Source organism: Hyperolius riggenbachi, chromosome 7 (genome assembly GCF_040937935.1).
Source record: "Hyperolius riggenbachi isolate aHypRig1 chromosome 7, aHypRig1.pri, whole genome shotgun sequence".
NCBI lineage: Eukaryota > Metazoa > Chordata > Amphibia > Anura > Hyperoliidae > Hyperolius > Hyperolius riggenbachi.
Genome location: NC_090652.1, coordinates 13,383,577 through 13,405,771, shown reverse-complemented (window position 1 = coordinate 13,405,771; position 22,195 = coordinate 13,383,577). Strand labels below are relative to the sequence as shown.

Here is a 22,195-nt window from a genome sequence, read left to right as displayed (position 1 = left end):
CAATAGGAAAGGTCTCACCTTATTCAACTGTGGCCGGCACAGCGTACCACAGCCCCCGATAAGGCGTGCATCCCTCTTGGCCTAGCCGGGGACCGGGCTCTCTACTCGAGCGTGGCGGATGTGACGTCACGCCTCACCAACCTCATCACCCGCTGTTGCTGAGAGGATCAACAGACGCCAGCGGTAGACGCACGGTATAGGCGTCAGTATTTCTGCATGAATGGTTATAAAATCCGCTATAGACGCGGTGAAGGTGTGTTTGTATGGCAGTTGCGTGGTCAGCACGCTAAAAAAAGCCGCATAGGGATGGGTTGGGTTAGAAAAAGCCGCTATATATGCGGCTATAATTACGCTTATAGCTCAAAAAATAAAAAAGGTATAAAATTTATTTTAAAAGACAACGCGTTTCACAGAGGTACATCCTCTGCTTTATCAAGTCAATCATATTATATTGTCCACAGTTCATTATATAGCGAACTGGCAACCAATCAGCTCTGTGTAGGGCGGGGGAAGGGGAGAAGGTTACCGTATTAATCCTAGACCTAGGGTCTATTTCACATAATGCCCTAAATAGAAGGGCAGGAGATACATTGCACAAATCACCTCAGTGAAAAAGTGCCCATTATGTTAGTCAGAGTATACCAGAAAGTGATAGGACCCACATACCACCAGATTACCATCTGTGTGCAGGCAACCATCAATCCCAGATAAGAAGGGAAAAAAATAGAGAAAGGGGAGAGGGAAAAAAGGGGGGGGGGGGGGAAGACTTTGTACATTGTATGTCCCCAATATGTAGAATGGAAGTAAATATACTGTTTATCCTCACACAATGCCCATAGGTTACATCCAACCAATCTGCACCACTTGAAAACCAATTCAGAGTACATACACATACCATAAATTCCAATTATAATCCCAAAAGCACTGGCCCCAGGTGCAACTCTACTCCCGACTAGTGTACTATTGGCTGTAGATGGCTCATTTCTTCTAAACATTTATTTAGGCCCCCTGTTCTAAGGTACCCAACTTTAAGATCCAATAGGACTCGCGTCTACACAGGACGCGATATATATCAAACTTATTGGGGTGGTGAACTTGTTCTATAATGGTAGCCCTTAGGGCCCCAAAATCCATGTTATGAACCAAATTGAAATGATTAGAGACACCATGTTTTGGCTCCCCTTTAGCTATATTGGAACGGTGTTCCATGGAGGTATTAACACCAAAAGTAAGGGCGCCATTAACAATAGTTTACAGCAAGACATCGTTTAGATTTAGGAATACCTCCATGGAATACCCAATAAAAAGCTATGTGACATGTCAAAGTTCTAATGTGATATACATATTATGCTGCCCATGTAAATTGACCTATGTGGGTCGCACCACTCAGAAGTTCCAGACTAGATTAAATAAACACCGTTCCAATATAGCTAAAGGGAGCCAAAACATGGTGTCTCTAACCATTTCAATTTGGTTCATAACATGGATTTTGGGGCCCTAAGGGCTACCATTATAGAACAAGTTCACCACCCCAATAAGTTTGAGAGATATCGCGTCTTGTTAGGACGCAGTCCTATTGGATCTTAAAGTTGGGTACCTTAGAACCAGGGGGCCTAAATAAATGTTTAGAAGAAATGAGCCATCTACAGCCAATAGTACACTAGTCGGAGTAGAGTTGCACCTGGGGCCAGTGCTTTTGGGATTATAATTGGAATATATGGTATGTGTATGTACTCTGAATTGGTTTTCAAGTGGTGCAGATTGGTTGGATGTAACCTATGGGCATTGTGTGAGGATAAACAGTATATTTACTCCATTCTACATATTGGGGACATACAATGTACAAAGTCTTCCCCCCCCCCCCCCCCTTTTTTCCCCTCTCCCCTTTCTCCTATTTTTTTCCCTTCTTATCTGGGATTGATGGTTGCCTGCACACAGATGGTAATCTGGTGGTATGTGGGTCCTATCACTTTCTGGTATACTCTGACTAACATAATGGGCACTTTTCACTGAGGTGATTTGTGCAATGTATCTCCTGCCCTTCTATTTAGGGCATTATGTGAAATAGACCCTAGGTCTAGGATTAATACGGTAACCTTCTCCCCTTCCCCCGCCCTACACAGAGCTGATTGGTTGCAGTTCGCTATATAATGAACTGTGGACAATATAATATGATTGACTTGATAAAGCAGAGGATGTACCTCTGTGAACGCGTTGTCTTTTAAAATAAATTTTATACCTTTTTATTTTTTGAGCTATAAGCGTAATTATAGCCGCATATATAGCGGCTTTTTCTAACCCAACCCATCCCTATGCGGCTTTTTTAGCGTGCTGACCACGCACCTGCCATACAAACACACCTTCACCGCGTCTATAGCGGATTTTATAACCATTCATGCGGAAATACTGACGCCTACCGTGCGTCTACCGCTGGCGTCTGTTTGATCCTCTCAGCAACAGCGGTGATGAGGTTGGTGAGGCGTGACGTCACATCCGCCACGCTCGAGTAGAGAGCCCGGTCCCCGGCTAGGCCAAGAGGATGCACGCTTATCGGGGCTGTGTACGCTGTGCCGGCCACAGTTGAATAAGGTGAGACCTTTCCTATTGGAGCTTCCATCTGAATTATTAGGAGTCTCAGAGCGCCCCTTTCTTTCTTACTTATTGAGATTCAAACCCGCGTCTCCTGTGTCAGAGGCAGAGCCCTTAACCATTACACCACCCAGCCACCTGTCCCCTGTACCGCCTCTGTGCCTCCAGTGTCCCCCTCTGTATCACCTCTGCACCTGCTTATACAAGTTTTAAAGCCATTTTTTCTTTGATTTTTTTTAAAATAGATTCTCGAAAACTACAAGTCCAATTTGGGAAAAAAAAAATTGGGGCTTGTTCTCATGGAAACACAGAATCCATGTCGTTCGCATCGGCGGGTCGTTCGTAAGTCGGGGCCTACCTGTATACTTCCCTAATTTCACACTATTATGCAGTAATTAAACATGGTTGATTAGTTACTAATGGTTGTGAGCTGATACAAATGTAATGTTATGCAGCCTGGATTTGTATTTTACTTGTCATAATAATAATACTAATAATAAACAATGCTGTCTGTATTACATCTGTCATCCATTTTCCCTGCATTGAAATCATCAAATCCATCAAACACTGAAATGAAATACTGCAGGAGGCTTCTTCTACCCCGAAAACCGGGATTCCAATTTTCACTGGATGCTAGCAACACAAGAAGAAAAGCGCAGAAAAACGCAGTATTCAGGGACTTTATTTAATCACATCAAAATCAGAAATCAGATGTAGTGAAACAGAGCCCAGATTCCCTAAAATACCACGGAGGTAAAAATCTTAGTGAATCTCAAATTATTGCACTACTACCACATGTGTGAAAATTCTATCTTCTGCTTGAGGTAAAATTACTGAATGGGTCTTAAAGGACTTACGAGGCCTGTTTGCTAAAAAAAAAATATAAAATAAAAAAAAAAGTTAGATACCTGTGTCAGTTTGTGAGGCACGGAGGACACCGTCCACGCCCTCTGTGCCGTTCCGCCAGGTCCCCGCCGCTCAGTATCCCCGCGAACATCCCCCGACCCGGGCTCTTCAGCCTTCACAAAAGGTGGCCACCGGAGCTGGCCGCGGCTGCGCAGTCCGCATAGCCGCAAGTGCGGCTGCGCAGCTCTAAGGCCAACCCCCCGATCCATGCTACAGGAAACAGCCTGTTAACGTGGATCGGGGGGTTGGCCTTAGAGCTGCGCAGCCACACTCGCGGCTATGCAGACTGCGCAGCCGCGGCCAGCTCCGGCGGCCATCTTTGTGAAGGCTGGAGAGCCCGACCCGGGCCGTGCGGTCGGGGGACGATCGGGGGGGGGGGGGGGGATACTGAGCAGCGGGGACCTGGCGGAACGGCACGGCACGGAGGGCGCGGACGGCGTCCTCCGTGCCTCACAAACTGACACCGGTATCTAACTTTTCTTTTTATTTATTTTTTTTGAGCAAACAGGCCTCGTAAGTCTTTTAAGATGCCAATTAACAGTATAATATTTCTTTCAGATTCGATCTTTTAATGCAATTTTTAATAATCAAATTGTATAGAAAACTGTGCAGTGTGCGGTGTAAAACCATTCTTAGGTCAATTGGAAAAAAACTGATCCAAAAGTTGGATTTTATTATTTAAATCGGGAGATAAAACCACCATAAATAGAAACCATCGATAATTTCCTTTCGATTAGTTTTTTGATCATCCAAATCGCATTGAAAGATGAATCTGATGGAAAAATAGTACAGTCAATGGGCACCTTAAGAGAATTGACGCCCCTGTGTAATGAAATAAGCAGCACAGTAGTAAGATCCTTAAGACTCGTGTCCTGGTTGCGGGCGTTTGGGTGCTTTCCTCACCTGGTGCGCTCGGCAGATCAGATCCAGGTCATGCTTATGAAGGAATTTGGCAACCACATCAGCGCCGAACGTGAAGGAGACCCCTCTGTCGTTCTCTCCCCAGCCCAGCACGTCCTTGTCGGGGTCAGACCACAGGAGGTCGCACAGGAGGCCCTGGTCTGGCACGTCGGTGGGACGCAATATCCTGCGGATCTGCTCCATAGACTGCAGGTCAGGAGACAGGCCTGGTACACAACACAGGAAGATGTTGATTAATAGGAAGACAACCATGCCCATTCAGAAAACAGGCCTAACCAAAAAACAAACATTTATATTCTGTAGGACACAAAAAGCACCAGAGCTGCAGCCACTAGACCGCACTCTATAGGCAGTAGCAGTGTTAGAGTCTTGCCCAATGTCTCCTTACTGAATAGGTGCTGGCTTACTGAACACGAAGTGCAGAGATTTGAACCCAGGTCTCCTGTGTCAGAGGCAGAGCCCTTAACCTCCCTAGTGGTATTGACGGATATACACGTCAATACTCTCCTGCACTGTATACTAGACCCTTTGACACATTTTGGTATTTACAGGTGGGGGGGGGGGGGGGGGGGGAGGAAGAAGAGTTATGAAAATTAATTGGCTCACTTTTTGCAACAATCCTGGGGAAATTGAATACCATGGTGGTTAAGGGACAGCTCTAGTGAGAGATACATGGAGGCTGCCATATTTATTTCCTTTTAAGCCTTACCAGTTTTCTGGCCTTCCTACTGATCAGAGACGAAGCATCCTCATGTATTTTACCGTATATATCAGTGGGAATATTAGAGAAAACACCTACCCTGCTCTCTGTTTCATTATTTACTGTTCAGGTTGCTCATCAGCCCTGATAAAATCCCCGACTGAGCATTCAGTCTGGCTTTGCTATAATGATTCAGCTATAATGATTCCTGAGCAGAGCCACAGGAGGGCAGGCTTGGGCTTGAAAAGACACCAGACTGAGCTATAAATATTGCTGAACAAATCCAGACTTAATGATCAGTCGGGGATTTCATCAGGGCTGATACGAACCAATATGAACAGTAAATTCAGTATTTAAAGGGAACCAGAGACGAAGCACCCTCATGTATTTTACCATATAAATCAGTGGAAACATTAGAGAAAACACCTACCCTGCTCTGTTTCATTATTTACTGTTCAGATTGGTTCTTATCAGCCCTGAAGAAATCCCCAACTGATCATTCAGTCTGGCTTTGTTCAGGAATATTTATAGCGGAGTCTGTGTTCTCATGTCTTTTCAAGCCCAAGCCTGCCCTCCTGTGGCTCTGCTCAGGAATCATTATAGCTGAGTCATAGCAAAGCCAGACTGAATGCTCAGTCGGGGATTTTATCAGGGCTGATTAGAAGCAGGCTGAACAGTAAATAATGAAACAGAGAGCAAGGTAGGTGTTTTCTCTAATGTTCCCACTGATTTATATGGTAAAATACCTGAGGGTACTTCGTCTCTGGTTCCCTTTAAATACTTTTAGCCATAGATCCTGAACAAGCATGCAGCATATTAGGCGTTTCTGGCATTGTCAGATCTGACAAGATTAGCTGCATGCTTGTTTCTGGTGTGATTCAAATACTACTGCAGCCAAATAGACCAGCAGGACAGCCAGGCAACTGGTATTGTTCGATAGGAAATAAATATGGCAGCCTCCATCCCTTTCATTACAGTTGTCCTTTAACCATGACACTATGCAGCCATATGGTCTTCTCTATACCATCAGAGGAAATTCGTGTTTATTATCACCACCTGCTTATCATGGTGAACCTGTTTTGAGAATCTTACACTTCTCAAATGACTCCTCTACAGGCAATAATACACTTTATTGTCTCTCGGTTTAACTTTTCTGATGCGTTTCGAGGGGCCCTGCTTGTCAACGGCTTGGAGGAGGAAGACTTGAGGTTTCAGAGGCTTCCTCCTGAGGCAAGTTTTCCCTCCCCAAACCTCACAGATTTGCTTTAAAGTGAACCAGAGATCAAATAAGAGAAATTATACATACCTGGGGCTTCCTCCAGCCCAATTCAGGCTGGTTGATCTCTCGTCGCCGTCCTTCGCTGCCTGGATCCTCCACTAGGAGTCCCAGCAATGCATCCAGTCGGTACAGTACGGCCACGCGCACTCCCTGCGACGGGCTAGCACCGCCGAGCCAGGCATGAACGGTGCGCCTCGACTGCTGGAATTACCAGGACCTCTATCACAAGATTCAGGCAGTGGAGGAGGATGGCAAGGGACCAATCACTTATCAGTTGGATTTTCTGCTTAAAAGTTAAAAACCTAAGTTTAATGTTTTATTGTCTCAGCCGATTGTGTGATACAGTTTAGAGCTACAATATATGAACTATTGACTTTTTTGTATCCATTTCCTGCACTCAGAAGCTGTACTCTGTCAAAGGTTTTGTGGCGGTTATTAGTAATCCGTGAGTAATATGCTGTAGTCCAACTAAAGAGAAACTATCACTTCCATACATGAATGTTCAACACTTAGGGAGAAGTTAAAAAATAAACCACAGTCTAGTTATATGCAGGAAGGACACTCAGTTCAGGCACACAGACAAACAGAACATTTATATCGCGCTTTTCTCCTGGCGGACTCATAGCGCCAGAGCTGCAGGAACTAGGACGCGCTCTATAGGCAGTAGCAGTGTTAGGGAGACTTGCCCAAGGTCTCCTACTGAATAGGTGCTGGCTTACTGAACAGGCAGAGACCCGAGATTTGAACCCAGGTCTCCTGTGTCAGAGGCAGAGCCCTTAACCATTACACTATCCAGCTACCGTACCCTTTAAGGCTACAAGTCCCAGCATGCATAGGGAACCTGTGACGATTGCACATGCCTCATATGGCTGTACAGTCAGCAGGTAGTCACTTCCTTGTACACAGGATGTAGAAGGGGCTGTACGGACACAGCACTGCAGAGTGTCAGATGGTGGGAAATGCTGGAGGCTGTACACTGAGAAAGCTGTAGTCCAGGACACATTTATAGCAAGTGTGTGGTTTCCCCATGGCAACCACTTTTTTTTTTTTTTAAATTCAAAACACTCAAGACATCCATGTTAGGCTAAGAGTAAAGCACTGAAGAATAATGGAGGTTCAATAATAATTAGGAGATGTAACCCCTCAAAACAATCATTTAAAAATCCCAGAAATAAAACTGGGACTGGGCCGGCAGCCCATGCATGTCTGAAGAGAGTCAGATATCTATATGCATCGGGACACATCTGTGCAAATAATTATGGAAACGGGGTAGAGGATGTAAACAGAGCTGGAAAATGCACCCTTCATATGCTGGTGACTAGCAGTGGCGTAGCAATAGGGGCTGCAGAGGTTGCGACCGCCCCGGGAGCCCCAGGACCAGAGGGGTCCACTATGGGCTCCTCCATCTTATTAGCTTTTCATTAGTGCTATGCTGATCATTAACACCTCTATATGTGCATTGCGTAGTGGTAAACCGTTAGAGGGGAACAGTCAGCCAACATATCTCAGAAAACAACAAAACACATATGAAGAAGATAAATACTTGCTCTACTTACATTACATATGTATTGCACTGTCCACGTTCTGATTTTAGTGATTTTTTCCAGTTAAAATAAAAAATAGAGAAAATTCTTGCCATTTCCCATTTTAACTGTGGCTATTTTGAAGCCAATCCTGCTGTCATTTCCTCCCTTACTCTCCTCTGCCTGATTGTGTATGCATTGCCCGCCCTCCACTATAGAAAGTGCATTGTCTCAGCATGAGAAATATTGGCCAATCAGAGAGGAACAGAGGTGTGGGAGGGGAAAACAGGAGGGAAAGAGGCTTCAGCCAATCAGGCTGCATTAGAGTCTGAAGCGAATTTTTTTTTGCTAAATTTACCTTTTCATTCGCTTCAGTACTCATTAGCGCTTAACCGCCGCATCCCCGCTGAAAAACTAGGGCTGCAGACTCCCCAAATACCCGGAGGGCTAAGGCCGGCACTTCCTGGAAGGGGCAGAGCTCTCTGCTACAGTTCTGCCTCTGATGTCAATAGCGGCGAATTGCTGTCTCTCCCCGCCCCTCTCAGTCTTACCACAGAGAGAGGTGGCGATTGACGGCAGGAGAGGCAGAGCTACAGCTCATAGCTCAGCCTCTCAGAGCAGCAAAATCCACAACCAAGTTGGTCGTGGATGTTTGCCCCCCGGGGATTTGGGGGGGGGGGGGGGGTCTGCAGCCCTAGTTTTTCGTCAGGGATGCGGCAGTTTGCCACTGATGAGACTTCTGAAGCGAATTTAAAGGTAAATCTAGCAAAAAAAAAAAAATTTGCTTCAGAGTCTAAGTCTGATGGGAAGTAGAGAAGCAAAAAAGGACAACCCAGCATGCCCTGCAACTTCCTTTGTGTACCAAATTTTGTGTGTACCAAATAAGAGTCAGGTAAACTGGGGAATGATCATTTATCAACAAGAAAAGTAATAGTGATTTAGCTTTTGGATTGCCTGGTTAGCATCCTTATTACTTGTTTATCAGATAAAAAGAATTTTCATTTATGCCGTTACACTTTAACACAGGGCTGTGGAGTCGGTACAAAAATCTTCCAACTCCTCAGTTTCTGAAATCACGAGTCCGACTCCAACTCCGGGTACCCAACATTGCTCAGACTCCTCGACTCTGACTCCTTAGTCTAATACTTAACAGGGCTGTGGATTTTGTACAAAAATCATGCGACTCCAACGTTTCTGAAACCACGACTCCGACTCCAACTCAGACTCTGGGTGCTCAAAATTGCCCCGACTCCGACTCCACAGCCCTGCTTTAACCAGCCATTTTCTTACTCCGATTACACCTCTCACACTGCTGCTGCCCTTGGTAGGTTTTTGGGCTTCATATCAAGAGTACTTGGGGCCCCATGTTAAACTCGCACCGGGCCCCAAGCTCCTTCGTTACAACATTGGTGACTGAATAAAGCACCTAAAATAATCATGAAACATTCCCATCAATGTCAAATGCATGCAAAGAGGCATACGATAGTCAGTATGGGGGAAACACCAAATCCTCACCTAGTTCAATATGGCACAATGTCCCAGAAAAGACGCTCCCAGTCCCAGCATTCCACAGCAGCCCAATGACCACTTTTCTGGAATGTGGCCCACTGTTTTTTTAGACTGTATTGAGGGGATACATCTAATAAAACGATTATTGCACCTTCTGGATTTCCTGCATTTGTTTACTCCTTAGTCTAACATGGATGTCTTTATTGAGTGTTTGTTGGGGCAGCTATCCATAAGGGCGAATATCATGGTTCTTCTGCTCTCCACTGAACAGCGTACTGGTTTAGGCCGTTGTGTCTTCTTTTACATTCCTCTTTTGGTCCCCAAATTAGCAGATCAGGGCCTCGATTCATCATTGTCTTTGCGATAGCTTTTTCCAGTTCTTTAAATTACCGAATTCGAAGTTTAGCGATTCTAGTTGTATTCATCAAGGTTTTTACGCATGCGGTGTGAATTCGATAATGTAACGTATCGATATTTCCATTTTCAAGCGGTAATTTAACGCAAGGCCATAAGATTCCCGTGGAAATGTGGGTAAAAGGCGGTCCTTTGAACACCACATGGCAACATTCCAAATAGGGCTTAACACCTGGACCAGGATTCTGGAAGTGGTTTGGGACAATCCTACAATTTCACCAGCTGCGGCTTGATAGGAGCCTTTTCTGAAAAAAATATAGTGCAGCTAGCAAATTAGTTAACCCTGCCACTGCCTGTGTTCTCTTACAAGATGATTCTAGAGAAATGCAGATGTCCTGGTATAGCAAATAAATCCATTCTCTTGCAAATTGATATGGTTCTGGACCTTATTCTTGCCCTTCTGCGCCTTTGAATCACTCTCAGCTGATACATAACCACTTCAGATGGCTCCATCTTCTCTGTCAGCAATGATCTGACAGGAATAACCACAGAGCAGTGAAGGAGAGAACTAATCCTAAATGTAACACTAAACCACATTTTCATGAATTGCACTTTCTATGCGTTTTATCGCATCATTACCGAATGATTACCGAATGCTCGTTAACAGCTGTACATAACTTTGATGAATCCTGAAATCAACTTATCGAGTTTGGTATTTTACCGAGCTGTCGGTAATGGATTCGATAAGTCTTGATGAATCGAGGCCCAGCTCAGTAAAATTGAGCCACGACAACTAAGGGAACCAACCATTACCGTGAAGACAAAAACAGGGCAGACTTCCTGTATTCAGATTTAAAACAGGAAGTAGAAAAATATGTAACACAGGTTTGCATTACAGAAGTACAAGCAGAACTTTGGCACTACGGAACAGATGCAGAGGAGCTGAAGCATTGTTGCCATACAAGGACGTCACACACACTGTACAGACATACACAGCACTGACCTCCGTGACAGCAGAAGATCTTCTCATCTACAATAGCAGCAACGGGGAGGCAGTTAAAGCAGTCAGTGAACGTCTTCCATAGCTTGATGTTATACCGCCTTTTACCTGCACACATAAAAAACACAGATTACTTGTGCTGCACAAAAGTGTAAGTGTGAAAGTACAGCTCCCAGTGTGCTCAGGCTAAAGCCCAATGGCCTCTCGTAACTGTTAGCTAAAAAAGTAATGCAAAAAACTACTATTCCCGAGCCGTCTTACCCTGCTTTTTCAGCAGCTACGCTAAGGGCTCGTTTCCACTGTTGCAGTGCGGAACCGCCTGGATTCCACCGCGGACAAAATCGCATGCGGATGAGTTTCCGCATGCGGATTTCCCCACGATTTCGCATGGCAAGGAGCCAGGCGAATTTAACCATGTCACTGACCTGCGTAAGCTCCATAGCTTTACATGCGAAATCGCACGCGAAATCGCGGGGAAATCCGCATGACAAAGCCGCATGCGATTTCCCTATTAAAAGCATTGCGGGCGATTCGCCCGCATTCCTGCCGCATGCGGAATCTGACGGCTCTGCCGTGCAGATTTCCCCCGCACTCCAAAACGCACCCGCACAAGTGGAAACAATCCCATCCACTTGTATTGACTATGCGAATCTGCATGCGGATTCGCTATAGTGGAAACGAGCCCTAAATGTAGTTTAGTGTCAGAGATCTGCTCCACCTCTTCAATGGATGAACTTTAGTTTAGACACGCCCCTCAGGCAGGCTGAAAAGTCTGTGGCCACCCCCTACACACATTCACCCTCAAGTAATAGAGCAGCCCACAAGACTGGCTGATCAACTGAACTTCCAGTGAGCTGATCCAGAAGGAGTTTTGGAAACCGGCACACAGGCCATGTGACCAGAAACCTGAGGGCTGCAATAAAAAAAAAAAAAAAGGAGTAGGTAATCATTTATTTCTGGAAATGTAGACCATCGTGAGAGTGATGAGGAGCAGATCTTCACAAAACCAGGCAAACGGGTTTACAGTTTAGTTCCCTTTTCCACTGTGAAAAACAATCAACGCAATCTCACTCAATTTTCAAGACTATTTATGTGCAATCTGACAGCTGTATTGCAGGATTGTGGCAGGAGGGGGGGGAAAAAAAAAAAAACTGGTTGGGGGGGGGGGGGGGACGAGAAATCAAATGCTGGATTGCAAAAAATGTAATGCTGTTTTATATGAGCTTTTCCTTCACTCCTGCGCCTTGTACTGGAGCTCAGGCCCATGAAAAATGCAGGAGACATGTAAAAATTTGAGTCGCAAAGCATCGCAATAGGGAAAACGCACCCACGCTGTTTCCACCAGTCTTAAAGTGAACCAGAGAGGAAGCACCCTCATGTATTTTACCATATATATCAATGGGGACATTAGAGAAAACACCTACCCTGCTCTGTTTCATTTTTAACTGTTCACCTCGCTTCTTATCAGCCCTGATAAAATCCCTGAATGAGCATTCAGTCTGGCTTTGCTCAGGAATATTTATAGCCGAGTCTGTTCTCTGGTGTCTTTTCAAGCCCAAGCCTGCCCCCTTGTGGCTCTGCTCAGGAATCATTATAGCTGAGTCAATATAGCAAAGCCAGAGTGAAGCTCAGTCAGGGATTTTATCAGGGCTGATAACCAGCAGGCTGAGCAGTGAAGTATGAAACAGAGAGCAGGGTAGGTGTTTTCTCTAATGTTCCCACTGATATATATGGTAAAATACATGAGGGTGCTTCCTCTCTGGTTCACTCTAAGGTGGCCAGACACCATACAATTTTTAATAGATCTGTTCAATTCAAGAATTGCAATCAATTTTTCTGATGGCTTGTAACATTTCAAAATTATGACCAATTTACCACACACGTTCAACCATGAGGCTGGAGCCTCTCTTGCCTCTGCCCGGCCCTGTCCGCAAGCAATCGTAATTAGATTGCTAAACGCCATCAGTGGAGGAGGGGCCCTTACCGCTGCTATCAAAGCTTTAGTCTAGGCTACAGTAGGAAAGATTGAGGCCCTCTTATTGCCGTTGTTTCCCCCTCACAATCTGTTACCAGCAATGAGACAAGTGTGACAAAACATTTCCAACACAAATGCACAGAGCATCGAAAACACTGACAAAATTCTAATCTTACTCTTCTAGGCTGCTAAAGGTTACTGCTGTCTGCAACCCTAACACAAATGCCCCCACATTTTGTCACTAGAACAGGCAAGTTCTAAGAAGGGACATGAGACAGCAGCGTTGCCATGGTTAGGTAAAGTTCTCACCAAGTCCCCCCAACAAGTTACCCCCCCCCCCCCCCCCGAGCATTGATCAGTGTAGGGCTGGCACATCCAATCAGCTTTGCCCGCTTGCAGACTTACATTCATCGTAGAAGCCGTAGATGCGGTTGATGCTGGCGCACTCGTGGTTCCCGCGCAGCAAGAAGAAGTTTTCTGGGTATTTAATCTTGTACGCCAACAACAGGCAGATGGTTTCCAGGGACTGCTTTCCACGGTCCACATAGTCCCCCAGGAACAGGTAGTTACTCTCCGGGGGAAAGCCGCCATATTCAAACAGCCTCAGCAGGTCGTAATACTGTCCGTGTACATCACCTGGAGGGAGAGAGAGGCAGATCAATGCCTGAGGACCTGATCTACTGCAGCATCTCCAGACAGGTGTAGAACCTGATCTGCTACAACATCCTGCTAAGCTAGCATAAAGGCTCGGACCATCTGCACATCTGGTGATCCTCACAGGACAGCCTCAGCAGGTCGTAATACTGTCCGTGCACATCACCTGGAGGGAGAGAGAGGCAGATCAATGCCTGAGGACCTGATCTACTGCAGCATCTCCAGACAGGTGTAGAACCTGATCTGCTACAACATCCTGCTAAGCTAGCACAAAGGCTCGGACCATCTGCACATCTAGTGATCATCACAGGACAGCCTCGTCACCCAGCAATACATTATACACTAGACAAGTCCAGGTACAAAACATCACTTATGCGCTCTGGCTAGAGATGCTCGAGTCAACCAAGACCTGCTGCGTACATCACTTGTTAAAGCACACCTGACCCGAGGCAAAGCCACCCTCTAAGTCAGGGGTCTCAAACTCGCGGCCCTCGATATATTTTGTGGCCCTCGCCGGCAAAAGCTTCCTTATAGTTCGCTTTAGAGCTCTCAAGTAATCCGCCGCACCCCCGCTGCTAAACGAGGGCTGCAGAACCCCCAAATCGCCGGGGGGCAATCCGCCGGCATTTCCTGGAAGGGGCAGAGCTTTCAGCTTCAGCTCTGCCCCTCCTGACGTCAATCGCCGCACGGATCGCCGCCTCTCCCCGCCCCTCGCTGTGAAGGAAGAGTGAGAGGGGCGGGCAGAGGCGGCGATCCGCTGCGATTGTGAAATTCCTTATGCGGCCCAACCTCATCTTGCCTTTGCCTCCTGCGGCCCCCCAGGTAAATCGAGTTTGAGACCCCTGCTCTAAGTGAACCCGAGGCTGCATATTTATTTACTTTTAACCAATACCAGTTGCCTGGCTGTCCTGCTGATACTCTGCGTCTAATACTTTCAGCCGTAGCCCCTGAACAAGGTTCCAGCAGATCAGGTGTTTCTGGCATTAGTCAGACCTAACAAGATTAGCTGCATGCTTGTTTCTGGTGTGATTCAGACACTGATGCAGCCAAATAGATAAACAGGACTGCCAGGCAACTGGTATTTAAAATGACGGCCTCCACATACCTCTCGCTACAGTTGTCCTTTAAGCCAACAATCGGGTGTACATCAGTAATGGGCGTGTACCTGTGAATGTGGGCGGAGTGCAGCATTCTCACTCACCACAGATCTTTAGCAGGGCATCTAGCTCCAGGAGGATGGGCTATGGGCGTGTACCTGTGAATGTGGGCAGGGCTGCCCCACTCACCACAGATCTTTAGCGGGGCCTCTAGCTCCAGGAGGATGGGCTATGGGCGTGTACCTGTGATTGTGGGCGGGGTGCAGCATTCTCACTCACCACAGATCTTTAGCAGGGCCTCTAGCTCCAGGAGGATGGGCTATGGGCGTGTACCTGTGAATGTGGGCGGGGTGCAGCATTCTTACTCACCACAGATCTTTAGTGGGGCCTCTAGCTCCAGGAGGATGGGCTGACTCAGGAAGATCTCGCGAGACTTCAGGCACAGCCCTCGGATCTCGTTCTCAGTCAGCTGGACGTTCTTCCCCGGACGGCAGCCTTTCACTGAAACACAAGCACCATGCAATGAGTACGAAGAAAAAGCAAAAACATGCAAAGAGGCAAGACACAGCAGCTGTACAGTTTCACAAATATACAAGAGTGCTACATCCAACTTAAATAGCGCACACGTTAAAGGTAAACCAAAAGAACCAATTGGCAAATTTACAAACCAGCGGTAATATTACTATGTAACAGGCAAGTCATACGAGACTCAAAAGCCCTAATAGTACAGCTCAAAAGTGGTCATTATACACCACCTATTATAAAATAGTCATTTGAGGTATTAAAAAAGTAAACAGATTTCTCAGTGCTGGTGGTGCCACTGCAGGCATCTTTGCTCATCTCCCCCCCCCCCCAGGAACAAACTAGGACAAAGATCTGTCCAGTGTCCGGCTAGCCCTTACAAACCTATGGCAGTTATCTGCACTAATCCACACACATGTAGTTGCTGTGCATAAGTTGTAAGTATATTCACTCAGTATTGTCAGTGGTACTGAGCCTGCCAGAAAACAAACGGTCTGGACCAACACCAACAAAAGCAGCGTCCTGCCGGTGGGCTTGTCCACATGAAGCTTCCCCCATCCTATCGACATCCCTCCGAACAGTACACGGCAATATTTACCAATCCGGACTGCTGCGCAATACATACCTTCCCCTCGAGCTGCAGCGGAAATAGCGGAGCTGGATCGGGTCCGCTCTGCTGTGTAGACTCGAGACGCCTGCGCAGTGCAGCGGACCCGATCGGGCTTGTCTATTATTACCAGAGCCCAAGAGGAAGTTTGTACTGCAGGAGCTACTGCGCCGATTTTCAGGGGCTGCCAGCGCTGGATCGCCAAGGATCCAGAGGCTTCACTCTGAGGCAAGTATCCTCATAGGGGCACTTTTTTTTCTTTACAGGTTCATTTTACTTTTTTATACAGCCCAAACAAAACACACACACACACTTACCGGTACTTATGTGATTACTGCTCCTCCCCCCCCCCCCCCCCCAACCACTTTTCCGAGGACTCCAGCTGTCCGCTCACCACCAGACAGCATGAGTCACCAGGGGGGAGGGGTATGGGGATTCCCACATGGAAGGAGTCAGGCTTTCAGCAGACAGTTTCATCAAACTATTGCTACAGTGATCTTTCTCTGCACATCTGAAATGGCTGTATAAAGGGAACGAGTTATTACTGGAGTAGAGTTAAGGTCACTCTGCTTTCATTAACCTCTTCTCTTTCATGCAGACTGAATTCATTAAGATGTATGGAAGTTACAGGAACAGGAGTCCTACCTAGTAACAGGGAGGATTCTTATTGGTCCACCATAAACCAATGAGAATTTTCCCAATTGTCACAGGATTTCCATTGTTTTCATGCAAACCGATGTGGCGCTCCAGCCTTCTGCTGGCTTCCAATCTGCTTTGTACCTAACAGCAGGTGGCAGCGTGGGCAGAACCGAATCCACCGGACAGGCGAGTTGTGTCCTGCCTGCAGCCACAAGACTAATGGGAATGGACACTGATCTCATAGGCTTCCATTGCTTCCGATTTGAAGCGCAATCGTGATACGGTTGAAGAAAAATGCAGCAAGTCTGGATTTTATATTTGCGGTTCAGTATGTGCGCACGATTGCCAGTGTGAGTGCATCCCATTAATAAAGGATGTGGTTAAAGAGAACCAGAGAGGATTCAAAGAAAAGCCTTTATACATACCTGGGGGTTCTTCCAGCCCCATACGCACGGATCGCTCCCACGCCACCATCCTCCGCTGCCTGGATCCGCCAGTACCGGGTCCCGTAATTTCCACTAGTCGGCCGGCGGATGCGGCCAATTGTCCGCACCACAGGGGCTCCCTCCTTATCCTTATGCGTGCAGCGCCTTACTGCGCAGCCGCATGCGTAAGGGTATGGACGGGAGCCCCTGTGCATGCGGAAAATTGGTCGCGTCCGCCGGAAGTGACGGGACCCGGTACCAGCGATACAGGAAGCGGAGGACGGCGGCGTGGGAGCGATCCGTGCGTATGGGGCTGGAGGAAGCCCCAGGTATGTATGAAAGCTTTTTATTTATTTTTTTTACTTTCCTTTTGTCTCTGGTTCCCTTTAATATCTGGGTTTGTGTTCTGCGCCCCGGAAATAGCAGTGTTTTTTCATGCAATTGTAGTGGGTTCCAGGCCTTAGATCTATATCGTCTTGGATCGGCTGCATTGTATGACCTTACAGAGTGGTACGAGGGACGTAGATGTAGAAAGTTGCAGGGCTGTGGAGTCGGTCAAAAAATCCACCGACTCCGACTCCTCAGTTTAGGATTCCACCGACTCCTCGACACAGACTCCTCTAATTTGCATATTACAATTTTGTTGATTAAAAGTATGTAACGTGAAATTCGTCTCTTGACTGCCAACGCTTAGGAATTTTACAAGACAACTGAAGTGAGAAGGATATGGAGACTGCCATATTTATTCCCTTTAGACTAAAACTAGTCCTTGGTAAGAGTACTTGTAAAAGGTACAAACCGGAACAAAGAACTTCTATCAGGCCCTAGGCAATGTAACTGTGGGTACATGTGTGGTGTACAGGTACTCTGCAGGGGAATAAGGAGATTCTTCCTCTATTACACATTCTTCATGCACAATCTGAACCAGGTTTATGGGTGATAGACAACACCTAAGTGTTCAATGTGCACAACATTCTCAGTGGATTCCCTGCAGCTCTGTGGAGAGTGCATATGTAGAGTATAGTACTACTGTGTAACAAAGTAAACCTGAGACAAAAGAAATTAAAGTTTTATACATACCTGGGGCTTCCTCCAGCCCACCTTCAGGCTAATCAGTCCCTCGCTGTCCTCCGCCACCTGGATCTTCTGCTATGAGTCCAGGTACTTGAGCCAGTCTGGTGTAGTGCGCATGCACACACTCCGCCGCGAGCGTACTACACCTGCGCAGCACTATTGCGCAGGTGCAGAATGTTCCTGGCTGTGGGAGCGGCATGCGGCCGGACAGCGCTGACTGGCTGAATTACCAGGACTCATAGCAGAAGATCCAGGTGGTGGAGGACAGCGAGGGACTGATTGGCCTGAAGAGGGCTGGAGGAAGCCCCATGTATGTATATTAAAAAAAAAAAAAAACAAAAAAAAAAAAACACACACACTTTACTTTTCATCCGTCTCAGGTACCCTTTAATTTGTAGTCACCAAACCAAATTTTAACAACATATCAAATTAATTGATTTCATGAGCAAAGAGTACGTACATTTGCATAAACCAGAATCATCGCAGAATTATTTCCATCTCGTTGACCATCTCTATTAGTGACACAGCTACACATCAGGCTTTATACTTACAGCATAGATGTTATTTAGTATATATAAGAGATTCCTGTGTACACATCCTATATACAGTCACAATCAGATATGTATATCTGACTTTAAAAATACGGGGACTGCTTTATTGAAGAAGCACAAGTAACTCATTTTGATTGGTTTATTTCATTTTTGTGGACTGAGCACAGCTATTACAGTATATATACACACATTATTTTTAATGAATATTATCTGAGAAATAGAACATTTTATCACATTTTCTATTTTAATTAGGGTTACAAATTCATTAGGAGTCGGTGCATTTTTTCTCAACTCCGACTCCAGGCACCCAAAATTGCCTCGACTCCACAGCCCTGGAAAGTTGTCCATATCGCCAAGCCCAACCTCAAACAAAGGCCCAGGTGGCACAATACAGGTGCGCTCTCAGCCTAACCACCGCTGGCCATTAGTGACCTGTGACAAAAAGCACACAAACCAGTATAACCACCCCAGCAACAACAAACGGCAACAGCCGAGATCACAGCTACAGCAAACACACAGCGGTACGCAGACACAATGGTGGAGGGACGCACAGAAGCATGTGAGAGGAGGAACATGCTGGGAACCTGGCAGGAAGGCACAGGTGGTGGGGAACAGCATTATATGCGACACACCCACTGATGTCACAGGGGAAGGTCAATGCACACCACGTCGCTAAACACACATTACCAGTAACACACAAACACACCTCAGAGACTGCACCACTGTGACTGGGGCTGTCAGGAGGCCGATAACGTATACCTGAAAGTGGATCCAAGATAAACTTTTACTCATTGCAGAATTGTGTTCCTTTCATATAGATTATAGGGCATTCCTCAAGCCAAATACTTTGTTTTAATACTCTAATTCCATATAAACTAAATAAGCCTCGGTACAGCTTTTCAGAGAGCCTTGGCAGTTTCGGACAGTAGCAAGGGCTCATGGAAGCTCAGCCTGGGCAGGAGGAGGGGGAAGCGTTACTAGCCAGAGATTTCAGAGGCAGAGGGGAGGAGGGGGGGGGGATAAGTTTTAATAGGCTGAGGGCTGGAGATGCAGATCAGCCCTCCTGTGTAAGGTTTACAAACAACATGGGCGTTATTGTATCACAGGAAGAAATAATCATATTCTGTTGAAGCTGTTTGCAGCTGGATATACGGTGTAAACGATCTAAAAACTTTAGATAAGATATATAGACATTTCACTTGTTACTTTTTCATCTCGGATCCGCTTGAAGTGAGAGGGATATGGAGGCTGCCATATTTATTTCCTGTTAAATACCAGTTGCCTGGCTGTCCTGCTGGTCTCTGACTGCAGTAGTGTCCGAATAATACTTGAATAATAGGCATGCACCTAATCCAGTCACACTTCAGTCAGAAACGTCTGATCTGCATGCTTGTTCAGGGAAGGGCATTATGTGCGCTTTAATACCCTCAGCCACAGGCCCCGACCAAGCATGCAGATCAGGTGACTGAATAATGACTGGATTAGCTGCATGTTTGTTTCAGGTGTGTGATTCAGACACTACTGCAGCCAAATAGAGCAGCAGGACTGCCTGGCAACTGGTATGGTCTAAAAAGGAAATAAATATGGCAACCTCCCGATCCTCACCTCAGGCGTTATAACCATACAATGATCGATTATGGCCAGATATGCAGGGATGTGAACTCTGTACAAAAATCAACGACTCCAGGTACCCAAAAAATTACCGACTCCACAGCCCTGCAGATTATGTCTGGCTGATCGATGCCTACCTAACTGGAATTTGATTAGTGATCACTTCCTACCATACATGGGCAAGCTCGATTTTAACAGATTTACGGTAAGCATAAATCTATCAAGCATTGATAGAACCAATTAATTAAAGAGCCTGAGGTGGGCTCATAAAACTAGAGGAAAAAAAATTATGCTACTTGATCTGGGAGGCTGGGTGGATCAGGTAGCCACCAAATCTACCGCTCCTGCTGGCCGCACTGGCCCACTTTCAGTGACCTCTGGGGTCAATGCTAGAAGGAGAGATCGATTCTCTCATCCAGCAGCAGGGAGGGGCGTGGCCAGAGAGAGAGCTGCCCAATGGCAGATCTGGAAACCCTGCAAAAAACACCCCTAGTAGGTGTTTTGAACAAGGAATCCCTTACTGTTTCCCCTCCAAAATAGCGACAACTATTGAAGCTAATTTCAAAGGGCTATAGCATGGGGAGGGGGGGCAGAGTGGCAGTGTGGGGACACAGACGCATGTTATGAGGCAGAGAACATGCCTCTGTGTCCCATCTAACCCCCAAGGAACCGCCCCTGGTTCTCTAAGTGCTGGGAGGGGGGGGGGGGTTCTCACCTTCACCACCATGTTTCTTAGTTGTATCCAGCCACACAAAAATCCATATGCTCTTATTAAGTACTGATTAAACGAGTCAGTCCCAGCTGAACTCGCTGATTCCTGTGTATATTTCTCGCCCTTCCTCCAGATGACTCATGCTGCTTATTTTAAACACTGTACTATGGTAGCTTTGCTATAGGCTCAGCTGATTGGACTTTGCTGCACATTAATGTTCCAGAGAAGAAATGAAGGCAGCTAATCGCTCCAAAGCCTTCCGCAGAAGGCCAAGCCTGGACGGTAAAGGGGATTTATCAGACAGCGACAAATACATCAGGCGCTTATCCACTATAAATATAGCGACTCAAATCATGGCGAGGATTACGGCAGCTGGCCGCAGTGTCACAATCAGCTCTTTCTGGCTCAGCCTTTCCAATTTTCACTTTCATGTGCTGAGGACACAAAATCTCTGCTCAGAGAGATTTTTTTTTCTCAGTCACAGAGAACATCCCAAAAACCCCAAGAATGATCAGCTTTATCTGTCAGAACGCAAACAAAAAACAAACACAGGGACCTGAACATGCCAACATTTCCAGGGGTCACACCTGATACATCTGCATGCGGTTTGTGACGATGTATATTCACAAGCTCGTTTTGTCGATTTTTTTACAGTAACTGATGTGGGAAAAAAAAGAAAAAAAAAAAAAAGAAAAAAAATAAACCACACACTTTCTGTGGGGTAAGCCGCGCAGGAGGCTTTCTCAGGCCCTGCTGGGCCGATTTGAATAATTTTTTTTTTGCTGAACGCAGCTAGCACTTTGCTAGCTGCGTCAGCACTTCGATCGCCGCCACCCCGCGCTCGATCGCCGCTATCCGCGTCGCAAGACAGCCCCCCCCCTTAGACCCCTGCGCTGCATGGCCTATCAGCGCCAGGCAGCGGCAAGGGGTGGATCGGGACTCCCTTAGACGTCACGACGTCCACGATGTCATCCTGCCCCGTCGCCATGGCGACGGGGGAAGCCCTCCAGGAAATCCCGTTCTTTGAACGGGATTTCCTAATCGCCTATCGCCGGAGGCGATCGGCGGGGCTGGGGGTATGCGGCTATCATGTAGCGAGTCCTAGGCTCGCTACATGATTTAAAAAAAAAAATTAATCAAAAAAACGGCTGCGCTGCCCCCTGGCGGTTTTTAATAGACCGCCAGGAGGGTTAACCACTTTGTCCAGTGCTACAGTATATCTACATCATCTGTGGCACCCTCCAAGCGACCATGACTAGAGGAGCGTACACACATGCGACTATAGTCGTTTGTAACGATCGTTCCCCGATCTTTACCAATGACGATCGTTACAAAAAACGAACCACCGACTATTAAGGCAAACGACGAACGAGCCAAATCGCTACAAAAGAAAGTTCTGTCTCGGCGGATTTTAACCAACGGCGATCGTTTGCAAAAGTAGTACATCGTTGGAAACTGTCGTTCGTACTAGGCTTGACATGCGCATTTCACTATTTCTCCCTGAAACTTCTCATTTTTATGCGCAGGCGCAATAGTTGCTTTACGTG

The 22,195-nt window shown here is 46.5% G+C and overlaps 1 protein-coding gene across 1 annotated transcript in view; it reads right to left on the bottom strand.

Moving 5' to 3' along the window:
* Window positions 1-4,338: 4,338 nt before the first annotated feature.
* Window positions 4,339-22,195, bottom strand: part of LOC137525391 (serine/threonine-protein phosphatase PP1-alpha catalytic subunit-like) — a 44,318-nt gene continuing 26,461 nt past the window's right edge. Inside the window, exons 2-5 of the mRNA XM_068246465.1 lie at window positions 14,877-15,008; window positions 13,162-13,392; window positions 10,785-10,889; window positions 4,339-4,622 (exon numbers count right to left, since the gene is read on the bottom strand). Of these exons, the coding sequence (XP_068102566.1) occupies window positions 4,354-4,622; window positions 10,785-10,889; window positions 13,162-13,392; window positions 14,877-15,008 (737 nt within the window). The 3' untranslated portion in view covers window positions 4,339-4,353. The remainder of the gene's footprint in view (window positions 4,623-10,784; window positions 10,890-13,161; window positions 13,393-14,876; window positions 15,009-22,195) is intronic.